The sequence below is a fragment of the Pituophis catenifer genome, unplaced genomic scaffold (genome assembly GCF_029215685.1).
Source record: "Pituophis catenifer annectens isolate HBS135680 unplaced genomic scaffold, rPitCat1.0.hap2 SCAF_2, whole genome shotgun sequence".
Lineage (NCBI taxonomy): Eukaryota > Metazoa > Chordata > Lepidosauria > Squamata > Colubridae > Pituophis > Pituophis catenifer.
In genome coordinates, this window is record NW_027256882.1 from 229,880,321 (window position 1) to 229,895,069 (window position 14,749).

At 38.3% G+C, this 14,749-nt stretch overlaps 1 protein-coding gene across 1 annotated transcript in view; it reads right to left on the reverse strand.

Moving 5' to 3' along the window:
• Positions 1-14,749, reverse strand: part of LOC139311227 (guanine nucleotide-binding protein subunit alpha-14-like) — a 40,096-nt gene that overhangs the window by 17,366 nt on the left and 7,981 nt on the right. Inside the window, exon 2 of the mRNA XM_070935620.1 lies at positions 11,307-11,491. Coding sequence (XP_070791721.1) covers positions 11,307-11,491 — 185 coding nt within the window. The remainder of the gene's footprint in view (positions 1-11,306; positions 11,492-14,749) is intronic.

The following is a 14,749-nucleotide window of genomic DNA, read 5'->3' on the forward strand; positions in this document are numbered from 1 at the left end:
AGACTACTAAGCAGAAACTCAGTCTAAAGTAGTTTTCAAACAGGGTCTTTAAAATGCCAAACAAATGTAAATATTTATTTCATCCATGTTTTCATTCAAAAAGAATAAATGCGCAAAGGCTTTTGCAAATCCTGAAATCTCTTGAGTAATCCAACTTTGCATTCCAATAAATAAGAACATTAATGCAATTCAGGCTTTATTATTTTTTTTAAGCCACTTGGTGGAACACCACTTAAAATTCTGTTTTTTTGCAAATAAAGCCTGATTCCTTTGGCATCAGGACACAACTACGTGGCCCAAGGATATTGAGGGGTAGAGCGGCCTGCCCTTCTTCCCTAATGTGAAGTTTGGAGCTCTGAGACTTTTTTTTTTTATTGAAAAAGTTTTTCAAATACAGATTTTCCCCCTTTTTCCCCCCCTCCTCCCTAACCCCCCCCTCCCCCTCCCCTCCTCCTGTGGCTTCTCCAGAATAAAACCCAAATTAATAACAGATTATATAATACTTTACCATCCTTTTTACTCCACCCCCCATATGCTGACCCTTTCTTTCTAACAATATTATTATATCCCCCTTATACTATACATTTCAAAGCAACATTCAGCTGTAAAATTATATAATAAATCCTAATTTAGCAATTTCAACTCATAATCTATCCATTTCCTCCTCCCCCATACATATATCTCTTAATTCAAATCTTTTACGTATATTAATATAACATAACATCCCTTTTCCTAAACTAAACAATCAGTAAGCTAGCCTATCTCCACCCACTTTCCTGCAGGTCTACCATACATAATATTTTCAATATCTTTGTTCTTCTGCCCACACCACTAAAAAATATTTCCATATATAGATAAAATCCTCAAATGACTTTAAGCTTGTAATCCATATGGTATCTTCTGTAATGTCTTTCAACTGGATTGTTAATTCCATCACCCATGTTAGGGTAACATCAAATTCTAGTTCCAACAGTATATTCAGTATCTTCAGTTACCATCTGCCCCTATCAATAATAAATGTTTTCGTATATAAAAAACCACCCGAGTGACTTTATATTTATATTCCATATAGTGTCTTCTGTAATGTCTTTCATCTAGATTATTAATTCCAACCACCGTATTAGGGTAACAACCAGATCTTCTGCATGCCCCAGTCCCATAGTTCTCTTGCCTTATAGCTCAGCATAAACGTAATCCATTTGTCAAAGAGTCCAAAATAGAAAGTTCCAATCCACTCAATTAAAGGCCATCTTCCACATCCCAAAAGCACAACACTGCAGAGATCTGTTACTCTCCTCAAAATAGTAAAAACCAATACTTTGCCTCAGCTATATTTTCATGTTTTTAATCGTCTCTTAAGTAATTGGCATTACACTGTTGTTTAGTCTAAAAATTTTTATTTTTGTAGGACCTGCTTCTTCTTTTCTTAACTTTTTATGGCTTAGATCTCCATCCTGGTTGCCTTTCTAGGAGTTGTATATCAACTGATTGATTTCCATGCTGGTCTGTAACTTGATAAGTCATCACATTAGAATCCAAAGCCACCTCTCTTGTATTTATAGGTAATCCAACTATAACCTCTGAAGGAGAATCCATAAGCGGCTCGTCCACAAAAGCCTCTGTAACTTGTTGTTTTTCCATTACCTCCACCTCCATCTGCTTAGCCTGGGTTTCAATCTCTTGTTGATTTTGCTTTTCTTTATTCCCCTCATGTATTATACATGGAGATGTTGAATCCATTTTAAGAACCTTATAATAAAATTCTTCCGCTTTTTCAACAGTATTTAGTTGATATCTTTCTCCTTGATATCTCAATATTATTCCAACAGGAGCATCCCACCTAAATGGGATGTTTTGTTTCTTTAGCTCAGTCACCAAAAAACCAAAATCCTTTCTATCTTTTAACATCTTGGGCGGCAGCTCTTTAAATATCCAAATCTTCCTTCCATACATTTCAAGAGTGGAGTTAAAAGACTTTTGTACAATATCATTTCTTATTCCTTTATCGGTAAAGTAAATCACCACATCTCTAGGCAACTGCCTTTGCTTTGCCACCCAAGAATTTGCTCTGTAGGCCTTATCAATCTTACAGGATACCTCTTCAGGACTAACCTTTAAAATCCCAGCCAGAACTTCAGCAGACATCTTTCTCAAATCTTCTCTTTTATCTTCCTGTATTCCCCTAATTCTGACTGCAAATTCCATAAATCTGAATTGCATCATTATAACTTCATTTTCAATCCTTTGTTTTATATTATCTGCGTTGTAAGTCTTATAGTCAGCTTCCTTTATTTTTGACTCTACTTCTGAGCTATTTTCTTGAATCATTGTTAAATCATTTTCAATTCTTTGTATTTTATTATCCAAATTATGAATCTTATAATCAACTTCCTTCATATTAGACTCTATTTCTGAATTAAACTTTTCATCCATCTTTATCATTGCGTCTACAAAACTTATCATATGTTGCTTGAATTTATCATACTTTTGTTGAACCAACTCTTTAATTTCCTGTCTAAATTTTTCAAGGTTCTGGTTCACAATCTCATCATGTCTTGCCATCTCCTCCAATACAAATTGCGTTAGATCTTTAAAGCCTCTGCATCTGCAAACTCAAAACTTGTTCATGTGGTTTATAAATGGGGGAGCCCCCCCCACAGCTTGGTTGTCTGGCTTTGTGAGTTTTAACGCCATCCTGCCACACAAGCAGATTTTTTTTTCTTTTTTTCCCCTTTAAAGAAAAAAACTTCTCTCCAAACAATATCAATATCAAATCTCTAAGAAGGAAGAAGCATGAAATAAGAATTTTTCTCTTCACTTCTAGCCAGCGCTGTTATCTCAGTTACTTTGTAACATATTAAACTAGTCAAATGGAAGGACTTTCGCTTTCAGCTCTTCTCAAGCCTCAGCCAGTCGCCATTTTAAACTTTCTTTTTTCCCCCCTTCCACTCTTCTTTACTTTTAAAGTCAGTTTTAGGGTTGTTAGAAGTACTTGCAGTTTAGGGTCCCAGATCCGGATTTCATCCTACTTATTCAGAGAGTCTGTTAGTTTTCTTTAGTTGGTCTGGTCCCATCGCCTGGCTCTGCAAAGCGCAGAGTTCTCCCAAAGCCCGGAGCAGTGGCGAGGAAAATAGGGAGCCTCATCCTGCTTCCTCCCTAGAGGTAAAAAAGAACTCTGGGGACTTCGCAGAGGGCTCTACCTGCCCTCGCCGGCTCTGTCTCACGTTTCCTTGTGGAAATAGAGTTTTTCAAGCCGCCTTTCAGCTATAAAGGCGGCTCTTTACGGGCGACGGGGCTGGCGGTCTCAAAGGATCGTCTGGTGGCAACGGAAGCCAAACCGGAAGCCGCGAGCTCTGAGACTTTTGAAAGGTTTAAGTGTGCAATTGGTGACAGCGAGTCGGTCGGGAGGAGGCCTGGGCCCTGGTGGGGTGGAAAACCAGTCCAAGGCCTGCAGGGACCCGGAGGGGGGGGACAAATACCCAAGACCTGAAGGGACCTGGCAGGGCATGGGGGGATGGGGGGAAATAGGAGGAATAGGTGGGTGTCCCTACAGTTTAAGTGTGTGATTGGTGACAGGGAGTGGGTGGGTCATAACAGTGAATGAACATTGGGTATTGTAGTGGCCATAACTTCAAAACTGGGTTGTAAATTGCTTTTGGGGGGTCTATCATAATCTCAGTTGCCAAGTGACTGATCATAAATCAAATATTACCTGTATAGATAAGGTATTTTTGGAAAGCAAACTAGTAACAAGGAAATTGAACTTCTCCTTCAATCCAATGCCATTTTTTACCACATTTTCCTCTCTAGACTGGACTATTCTCTTCCTTAAATACAATGATAGCAACCTAGAAAACAAAGTTATGAGAATTACTGGAGGATTTGGCCACAGGCAGGGATTTGATCACGTCAGGGTTGCACAACTGGAAGGAGCACTATAGACAACCGAGCAAGCCAATTCCTTCTGCAGTTCAGGAATAGAAATTAAATGGCTGTCCTGCTTTCTGCTTAAAGCCCAAAATCTCCACAGAAAATTATTTCTACTATGCTTTAACTCTTACCATTATGATTTATTTCTAAGACTGAAGCAGACTTTGCCTGCTGCTAACTTAAAGGTATTATTCCACATCCTGCATTTTGAGGCAACAAAGAATAGTTCTTTTTTTTTTCAGTGTGACAGCCCCCCCTAAATACTGTACATGAAAGATGATCTCTTGGATCTCTTTTTTTCAAAACTAAATATATTCAGTTTCCTCAATAACTGTTTATAGGATTTATCAGTTTCCATTCCTTTGGTTATCCCCTTTGTTACTCTTACACATTGCCAAAAATTCTTTTAATGTATTTACAATGCAGATTATAGTGGAAACTATATTTCTACAAGTAACAGGGTGAGCTCCCGTTACTTGTCCCAGCTTCTGCCAACCTAGCAGTTCGAAAGCACATAAAAAATGCAAGTAGAAAAATAGGGACCACCTTTGGTGGGAAGGTAACAGCATTCCGTGCACCTTTGGCGTTTAGTCATGCCAGCCACATGACCACAGAGATGTCTTTGGACAGCGCTGGCTCTTCAGCTTTGAAATGGAGATGAGGAATGCCCCCTAGAGTCGGGAACAACTAGCACATATGTGTGAGGGGAACCTTTACCTTTACCTATATTTCTACTGGAAGTATAATCATATTTGCTCTTTTTAAAGGCATAACCCATTATTAATTCATTTTTTATTTGATACTAACATGTGGGCTACAAATTCTCTACACTTGCAGCGCAGAAAGAGTAGTGAATTCAAACAAATAATAGAGAACTTTGAAGGAAAAATATTCTGATAGGTTATTTAAGCTGAGATGGCGGGTGAAAAGAATTCTTTTTTGTTTCAGAGATTCTTAGAAATATATATTAGAGAATATATAAATATAAGAAATATTTAATATAAAAATATGAGAACAACGTTTCACTTTTCTGTCAGGATGCAATCCACAGGAAACTAATATAAAACAAAAACAATGCAATTAAAAGCCAATTAAAAATGCAAATGTAGTAAAAAGAGTGAACAAAAACTGTCACCCCTTCAAACTATATTCTAGATTTATTGAAAAGCCAAATTATGAAGCCATAGCAGTTTTATTGTTTGTCTCACTCATTTGCCAGGGCTGCTTGTTTTTCACTGTACCCACCTAATTTTACAGGGAAGCTCCTCAACACTTGTTGTAACAAGGGATTTTGTTTTTCAGTCGTGTGTTGCAGATGACTGATGCCGAGTTGTGGTGACTCCAATTTGCAACTAGTCCAAAGTCATCCAACTGACTTCCATGTTTAAGTGATGACTTGAACCAGGCTTTCCCAGCTTCTAACCCAATATCTTAGCCATTCAACCAACCTGAGTCTCATATGAGACTTGTATTCTCCATATCCTGAAACGCTGCCAGGTGATGTAAGAACACTGCTTCTCACAATGATAAATCAGAAACTTCTGAAGTGCAATAAGTGAGAGATGGTGGACGCCTGTGATTATTCATCTTCAATGGGTATATTTGGAGGCGTTCTGCACCCAACTCATCGTTATCTCTAACGATGAAACTTCATGACTAATCAATTCTCTGTAAAGCCATGCAAAAGTGTCTTACAGCTACAAATTCCATGGTTGATTATGCATTCTGTGAAGAAGTGCTTTAATCTGTCTCATCCAAATCTCCTTCTAACAACTTCCTTATGTGATTCTTGAATCTAGTGTTTCGAGAGACAGACATTGTCAAGGTGTGAAAGATCATGTCCATATGTGAAGGTCCAATTAAACTGATTTATTGCCACTCATGGCTATGCACTCACTGGAGACTCACTGGAGAAGAGCCTAATGCTGGGAAAGATTGAGGGCAAAAGAAGAATGGGACAACAGAGAACAAGGTGGCTAGATGGAGTCACTGAAAAAGTAGGCCTGAGCTTAAATGGACTCCAGAGGATGGTAGAGGACAGGAAGGCCTGGACGAATGTTGTCCATGGGGTTGCAATGGGTTGGACACGACTTCGCAACTAACAACAACGACAACATGCCTATGCACAGGAACCTTCTCAACTAAGGTCAGCATCTGGTAGGAGTTAGATAGGGGTCAATGGAATTCAAAGGGGGGGGATGTTGGACTTAGCTCACTTATATTTACACAGAGATTGTAGGCTGATTCCTCTTTTAACTCCATCCCCAGGTTCTCTCACCCTTCCCCTACAGCTATCCATGATTGTGCATACCTTGATAATATTCCCTCTCAGCTGCCTTTTTCTAGGCTGAGAAGTACCAGATATTCTTTCTCGTAAGGTAGATAATTGATTGCTCTCTTCTGCACCTTTTCCAGCTCTATTTCAAATGCAGCAGCCAGAATTGTACAAAGTATTCCAGATGACATAACACAGGGCATTCTCCTGTTGGCATTTTATTTCCAATCTCTTTTCTAATTATCCCAAGCATGAAATTTGCCTTTTTGACAGCTTGTGAAAAAAAGTTTCCCTCCAACTGTATTATTACACAATTACACAAGATTAAACTAACTAACTATAGGAAAAGACAGGTAAGAGCTGGAAAAATTCAAAATTCAAAAAAATAAAAAGAAATAACTATTTATATCCTTTATTTATAAAGGATATAAATACATAAATAAAATAAATCAATTTAACTTTCTCACTAGCAATCTATGCCTAATTAATTTTGCCTAACAGCACTTTACATTACTGAATTATAGGTCTCTTTGTTTTAGTCAGGTATATATTTACATTATACTATCTTGCAGAGTGAGCCATAAAAGGATGGGAAGGGATGATCAAATAGGCTAGATTCTCTAGCTAAATTCTGTAGAGATACATATATAGGTAGTCCTCGACTTACAACAATTCATTTAGTGACCGTTCAAAGTTAAAATTTCCTTTAGTGACCGTTCAAAGTTAAAGTGGCACTGAAAAAAGTGACTTATGACCATTTTTCACACTTATGACTGTTGTAGCATCCCCATGGTCACATGATTTACATTCAGATGCTTGACAACTGGTTCATATTTATGATGGTTGCAGAGTCCAGGGGTCATGTGATCCCCTTTTGTGACCTTTTGACAAGCAAAGTCAGTGGGGAAGCCAGATTCACTTAACAACCGTGTTACTAATTTAACAATTGCAGTGATTCACTTAGCCAAGGTGGCAAGAAAGGTCATAAAATGTGACAAAACTCACTTAACAAATTTCTCACTCAGTGACATAAATTCTGGGCTCAACTGTGGTCATAAGTGGAGGACTGCCTGCATATCATAGGTAGCCCTTGGTTACAACCACTAGTTCAGCAACTGTCCAAATGATGCTGAATGAAGAAGACTCACAACCAGTCCTTCAAACTGTGGCTGTTGCCGCAGCCCTGTAATCACATGATTGTCATTTGTGATCTTCCCTGCAAACTTCCCATAAGCAAAATCAGTGGGGAAGCTGGCCGGAGGTTGCTAGTCACTCCAGTCAGTTGCTCACAATCCTGCTGTTTTATCTCTTGAGGAGTGCCAGGCTGTAGTACACAAACACACATACATCTATGTTCATTTGCACCATGCCATAGCTTCTACCTGCACACCTGCCTGCCTGTACTCACGCCACACGGCAGCACTCATTGCCTATGCTCACATGCACTCCACAGCATTCACCTACCCACCTGTTTGCAAGCCACCAAACCTAAGACTTCTTGTGATCAACTTCCCCATTGACTTTGCTTGTTGGAAACCAGCAGGAAGTAGAAACTTGCAGTCACGTGAGGTCCTTGTTTAACCTGTCATTCTTGCTTAACAATGGCAAGTGATGGGAAATGCTGTTGTAAGCACTGCAGTCATGTGACATGATCTCTGGGAATACAGTAGCCCAACAATGCCTAGTGTAAACCCTTTTTAATATTAGCTTTCACTATGTTTGAGAGAATGAAGACTCTGAGACTACTAAGCAGAAACTCAGTCTAAAGTAGTTTTCAAACAGGGTCTTTAAAATGCCAAACAAATGTAAATATTTATTTCATCCATGTTTTCATTCATAAAGAATAAATGCGCAAAAGCTTTTGCAAATCCTGAAATCTCTTGAGTAATCCAATTTTGCATTCCAATAAATAAGAACATTAATGCAATTCAGGCTTTATTATTTTTTTTAAGCCACTTGGTGGAACACCACTTAAAATTCTGTTTTTTTTGCAAATAAAGCCTGATTAGATCGGCCTCCCTCCTCTCAGCTGATTTGCTCTCAGCTGTTTTGCCAGGGCTCTATTGCTCTCTGCAAAGAGTGCTCGAGCAGATTTTTTTTCCCCTAGCCTAGCTATGCTGAAAAAGCGAAACTGAAAGTAAAGCAGGGTCTTTGCTACAACATGACAAAATGAAGCAGAGAGAGATTTCTTTTTCTTTTTCCTCACCAAAAAAGGTAGGTGCAAAACTGCAAACAATGGGAAATTTAGGGCAAAAGAGGAGAGTTCAAGATTTTAAAACACAAAAGAAAAAAAGCTCTATTTAACTAGGGAATTGTAATAATTGAGATACTATTAATTGTATATTGTGTTGAAAGCAGAAATGGTTAAGTTGTGGTTTGGAGGAATATATGGGGGAAATTATTTGGTTTATTATTATTGGTAAATATAATTAATTGATTTGTAAGAAATTGGATTGCATGGAAATAATTGGAATATTCATGTTCATATTGATTAATATACAAAAAAGATAGTTATATAACTAATTGATTTATATTAAAATGTTGAATTTGTATTAAACAATTGTAATATTACATAATTAACCAATGTGAGGATGGATATAAAAATAGATGACAATGGGAAGGGGTATAATATAGAATAGAGGGAAAAATTGAATTTGATTAAGATTAGAGATGAGAATGAAGGGTAATACTGGTTTTTTTAAAAAATAGATGAGGAATAAATATGGCAAAAAGGAAATACAGAAATTGTAAATTTAATTGAAATGACTAAACACTGTTTAAATTTGTGAACCGGCCAAATACTCTGTTCAAAGAAAATACATTGTATGTTTGTATGTGTGTTTCTAATTATTGCTATTTATTCATATTTGTTCTCTTTTATTCTTTAGTTTAACAATTCATTCTTTATCTTAATATCTTTATATTTGTTTGGGGTTGGCTTTCTTCCCTTTCATCTTTTTTATTGTACAGCAATCTTTCTCCTCAAACCTACCACCTCTGTCTTTTCTTTCCTTCTTACTTTCTCTTCGCCCCCTCTTCTTCTCCTCTCTACTTCCTCTTCCTTTCTCCTTCTCCTCCTCTCTTTCTCCCTCTCTTACCCTCACTCCTACTCTAATTTCTCTTCCTTCATCCCTCTCTATTGCTATATCCTTTTATGCATATGGACTACTCAGAGGGCTGAAAAAGTTATTTCTGACTGGTCCTCGCACTTTTGACCAGTCCTCGAACTTACGACTGTCCTCACATTTTACGTTTTTGCCCTATCTTGTCACCATGGTGAAGAGAAGCAGTTGTGAAATGAGTGACACGGTTGTTAAGAATGCTACAATGGACATAAATGATGACCAGTCATAAGTGCGAAGACTGGTCAAAAGTGCGAGGACCTGTCAGAAATCATTTTTTTCAGTCCTCTGGGTAGTTCTTTTGTGCATATGGACTACTCAGACGGCTGAAAAAGTTATTTTTGACTGGTCCTCGCACTTTTGACCAGTCCTCGAATTTACAACTGTCCTCACATTTTACGTTTTTGCCCTATCTTGTCACCATGATGAAGAGAAGCAGTTGTGAAATGAGTGATACGGTTGTTAAGAATGCCGCAACGGGCATAAATGTGAGGATCGTCATAAGTGCGAGGACCAGTCAAAAGTTCGAGGACCAGTCAGAAATGACTTTTTTCAGCCCTCTGAGTAGTCCCTATGCAGATAGCCACGCCTACCCGGTCACATGACCAGCTAGCCACGCCCACCCAGTCACATGACCAGCTAGCTACGCCTACCCGGTCACATGACCACCAAGCCACACCCCCAACTAAGCCACACCCACAGAACCGTTGTTAAAAAAATTGAATCCCACCACTGCCTTCATCCATAGTACAATGACAATATCAGACTCTACTTACCAAGGAAAACGAGGGGGCATGGAATGTTTTAAGCACACTAGAGAGTTGAAGAATAAAAAAGGTCATTGGAAGAATAGAAGGACAGTGACGAAGATGCAATGAAGCTACTACATCATGAAGGCTTACTAAGTATTGGAGAGACCAAAAGCCTTACATGGCCAGTATATAAAAAACTACCAGGCAAAACAGATAATAATAAAACTTGGCAATAGCTAAAAACAGGAAAGTTGAAGAAAGAGACAGAGACACTAATTTTGGCTGCACAAAATCAAACCTTAATACAAATACATACAAATCAAAACTGAGAAGACAGCAACAGACAGCAAATGCCGCCTCTGCAAAGAAGCTGAAGAAATGGTGGACCACCTAGTTAGCTGTTGCAAGAAAATTGCACAGACTGACTCTAAACAACAGTATGGCAAAGAATGATGCATTGGAATATCTACAAGATATCTGCCTGCAAGCCAGAACCAGTGGGACCACAAAATAGACAATGTAATAGAAAATGAAGACGCTAAAGTGCTCTGGGACTTTACAATTAAAACAGACACGCACCTACCATATAATACCCCAGACTTAACCATTGTTGATAAGAAAGACAAAGAGGTCTGGAAAGTAGACACTGCAATATCTGAAAACAGCAGAACAGAAGAGAAAAAATTGGAGAAAATCACAATATACACAGACCTGCAGCTAGAAATAGAACCACTGTGGTAAAAAGAAAGTCTTGGGTGCAATAAATACCAAAGATAGCTTTACTTGGAACAACTTACATCCTGCGATGACACCATCAAAACATCTGCCCACTCCATGTCCTTGGGAAGGACTCAATAAGGGGATGAAATGTCGAATCTAGCCTAAACATCTGGCTGACTGTGTAACCTACAGTAATAAGCTGCTGTCTTCTAATGATGATCCAGATTTTTGCAATCCAGATCTAGTGACCTTAATGCAGCCTCCTTTACATATAACATATTCCTAAACCCATCACACTGTGAAATAATACATGTTTTAGCATAACGTTGAAATTCTTGGTTAGAATCCATAGAATCACTCACATATTTCCAGCTACTCCATATCTGCACATTAAATAATCATGCCCTACCCAGATTGACTGAATGGATTTATACCAGAGCATTTTTACTTAATCCAATTTATACAATAAACAGCAAAAGTGATTTCAATGTATGGGCAATAATATACCTTGCTTTGTTCAGATGAGTATGGAATTTGTAAAGCATCCATAGCGCTCACCATAGCTTGTATAGCAGAATATATGTTATGATAAACCAGTTTTGTGTAGCTTTTCCGCTCTTCTTCTGAAAAGCCTGATCCATGAATTATCTTCATCTGCTTGATAAATGTACTTTTCCCACTCTCTCCTGTACCTGCAAGAAAGGAAAGAAATAATTAAGCAACATGGAGAAAGTGGCAAATTTTTAAAGGGAAGGGAGATTTTATTCCTTCATGCTAATATCAACTGACGCACACATAGGCCTATCCAAAAAGTAGCAAATATAGCATCTGTAAGTAAGGAGATGGCCCAGTGGTGAAATTCAAATTTTTTTACTACCAGTTCTGTGGGTGTGGCTTGGTGTGCGTGGTGAAGCTTGGTGGGAGTGGCAGGAGGATGCTGCAAAATCTCCATGCCCTCCTTACTCCTGGGGGAAGGATATTGCAAAATCTCCATTCCCACTCCACTCTGGGACCAGCCAGAGGTGGTATTTGCCGGTTCTCCAAACTACTCAAAAGTTCTGCTACCGGTTCTCCAGAACTTGTCAGAACCGGCTGGATTTCACCCCTGAGATGGCCTGAAGCACAGCCACAAAATTTCAGTTTTTATATAAACAATAACATACATATGATTAAATGCTTTTAAGTCACTGTAAACGAAGTCAGAGGCAGGGATTGAAAATATTACATTAACCCATGAGAATCTGAAAGAATAAGTCTGTTATTGAAAATCTTTCTAATACACCAACATACCTATACTTTGGAAAGAAAATTCTTTAAAAAGTCACAACATTTCCTCTTCAGGTAAATTTACAACTGATATATTTAGCATAAAAATGTTCTCTTAAAGTGTTACTAAATAATCTACTTAGATATTGTATTATATCTTTAAAAGGTTAGAAGCTATAAGAACGGTGGTTTGACTGCTTTAGGAAACAGCAAGAGCACACTACATTTTTGTTAAAAAAAAAACTCAAATATTTTTCCCATGCCACCAGTAGAGGTCTCTCAATACCACAAATAAAAATATTGGGGTATTGAAATGCTTCAAATGATCTGAAAATGCCTGTGTCTCCAGTATACTGAGGGTATTTTAAAATTGAGTAATGAAGCTAATAATTTCTAGCAAGTTCTCTCTGCGTGTACTGGTTATTTTTATGTATAGTGTATATGTTTTAAAAGTTTAAATTATTATTTATCTTTCGTTTCTCATCTTTCATTTCACCAATACTATGCCTTCTCTTCATTTTCTCTTTTTAACCTCTCCTTAATAGCTTCTCAACAGTTTTTTTTAAAAAAAAACTATAGTAATTGGGCCTGCAGACAGCTTCTGTCTTTGAATTCACTAAACAATATGTTTCACTGGTAGAATGCACTGGTTGGGTTGATATAAGAAGCTCAATTCATTAACTTGTGAAAATCTAACTAATTTGCTAATTTGTGTTAACAAGGTGGTCATAGGTTTAGGCACTACTGTAGCACTTTAAACTATCACTAGACAACTCTTACCTAGTTGGGTCATCATTCCAGAGATATTTCCTTACCTAAACAGAAAAACAGAATGACTATTACTGGGCAAAAAAAGCAGTGGGAGCCAGAGCAACTTCCAACTTCCTGAGTTTTTTTGTGGGAAATTGGCAGAGAGCATCAAAAATCTTCTCTCTCTCTCTCCCTCCCTGTCCATTCCTTCCTTCCTTCCTTCCTTCCTTCCTTCCTTCCTTCCTTCCTTCCTTCCTTCCTTCCTTCCTCTCTCCCTCCGTCCCTCCCTTTCTATAAAAATAAATAAATGAAAAGTTTTAAAAATTAAAACAGCAATGAGCACAGATTTGGAGAGGCACAGATTTTCTTGAAGGAAAACACAGCTGAGTACTGGCAGGCCATCACTGTTAAGCCTCAAATACACAAGTAAAACTAGGTCTAGTACTGAAAAGGAAACAGTGCCGGTGTAGTCTGGCTGCCAAGTGAAAGCCATTCTGAAGCCAGAATGTGTTTCTCTGTGTCCCGCCTAACACACTTCTGCAATCAGTCAACCAAACTATCTATATGGAAACTAAAGCATTGGATAAAGCTAAGCAACCATGCTTTTTGACAGCCCGTTTGACAAAATTGGCTGACAATGGCTGTCAAACTATTGTAGTCCTTAATGGTACTATATCTACATGGAGGGAAGTAAGTAGTGGGGTACTACAAGGTTCCATCTTAGGCTCAGTATTTATTTATTTGTTTGTTTGTTTGTTTGTTTGTTTGTTTGTTTGTTTGTTTATTATTCATATTTCTATGCCGCCCACTCTCCAAGGACTCTGGGCGGCTTACACCAAAGACAGTATACTAAATAGCATATTGCCCCCAACAATCTGGGTCTTCATTTTACCCACCTCGGAAGGATGGAAGGCTGAGTCAACCTTGAGCCGGTGAGATTTGATCTGCTGATCTGCTGAACTAGCAGTCAGCTGATATAGCTGCAGTACTGCACCCTAACCACTGCGCCACCTCAGCTCTTCAGTACTCCAGTACTCCAGTACTTCAGTACTCCAATACTCTTCAATATCTTTATAAATGACTTAGATGAGGGAATAGAAGGGGAATTTATCAAATTTGCAGATGGAATTAAGCTGGCAGGAATAGCCAACACCCTAGAAACAAGCTTAAGATACAAAAAGATCTTGACAGACTTGAACAATGGGCCCTATCCAACAACATGAAGTTTAATGTGGAGAAAAGAAAGGTTTTACACCTAGGCAGGAAAAATCTAAGCTACAAGTACAGATTAGACAAAACGTGGCTCAAAAAACAGTAACTGTGAGAGGAATCTTGGAATCCTAGTGGACGATCACTTAAACATGAGTCAGCAGTGTGCGGCAGCAGCCAAAAAAGCTAATACAATCCTTGCTTGTATAAACAGAGGCACAGAATCAAAATCACTTGAAGTATTAGTATTGCTTTATAAATGCCTAGTAAGGTCACACCTGGAATACTGCATCCAGTTTTGGTCACCACATTACAAAAAAGATGTTAAGACTTGGGAAAAAGTGCAAAGAAGAGCAACTAAGATGATTAATGTCCTGGAGACAAAAACTTATGAAGAACGTTTGCAGGAGTTGGGCATGACCTATCTAGAGAAAAGAAGGAATAGGGGTGACATGATAGCAGTATTCCAATATTAGAGGGGCTGCCACAAAGAAGATGGCATCAACTTATTTTCCAGAACCAGAAGGCAAGACAAGAAACAATAGATGAGAACTAATCAAGGAGAGAAGCAACCTGGAATTAAGGAGAAACTTCCTAACAGTCAGGACAATTAACTAGTGAAACAGCTTGTCTTCAGAAGTTGTAGGTTCTTCATCATTGGAGATTTTAAAGAAAAGCCTGGACAGCCACCTGCTGGAAGTGGTATAGGGACTCCTGCTTGAGCA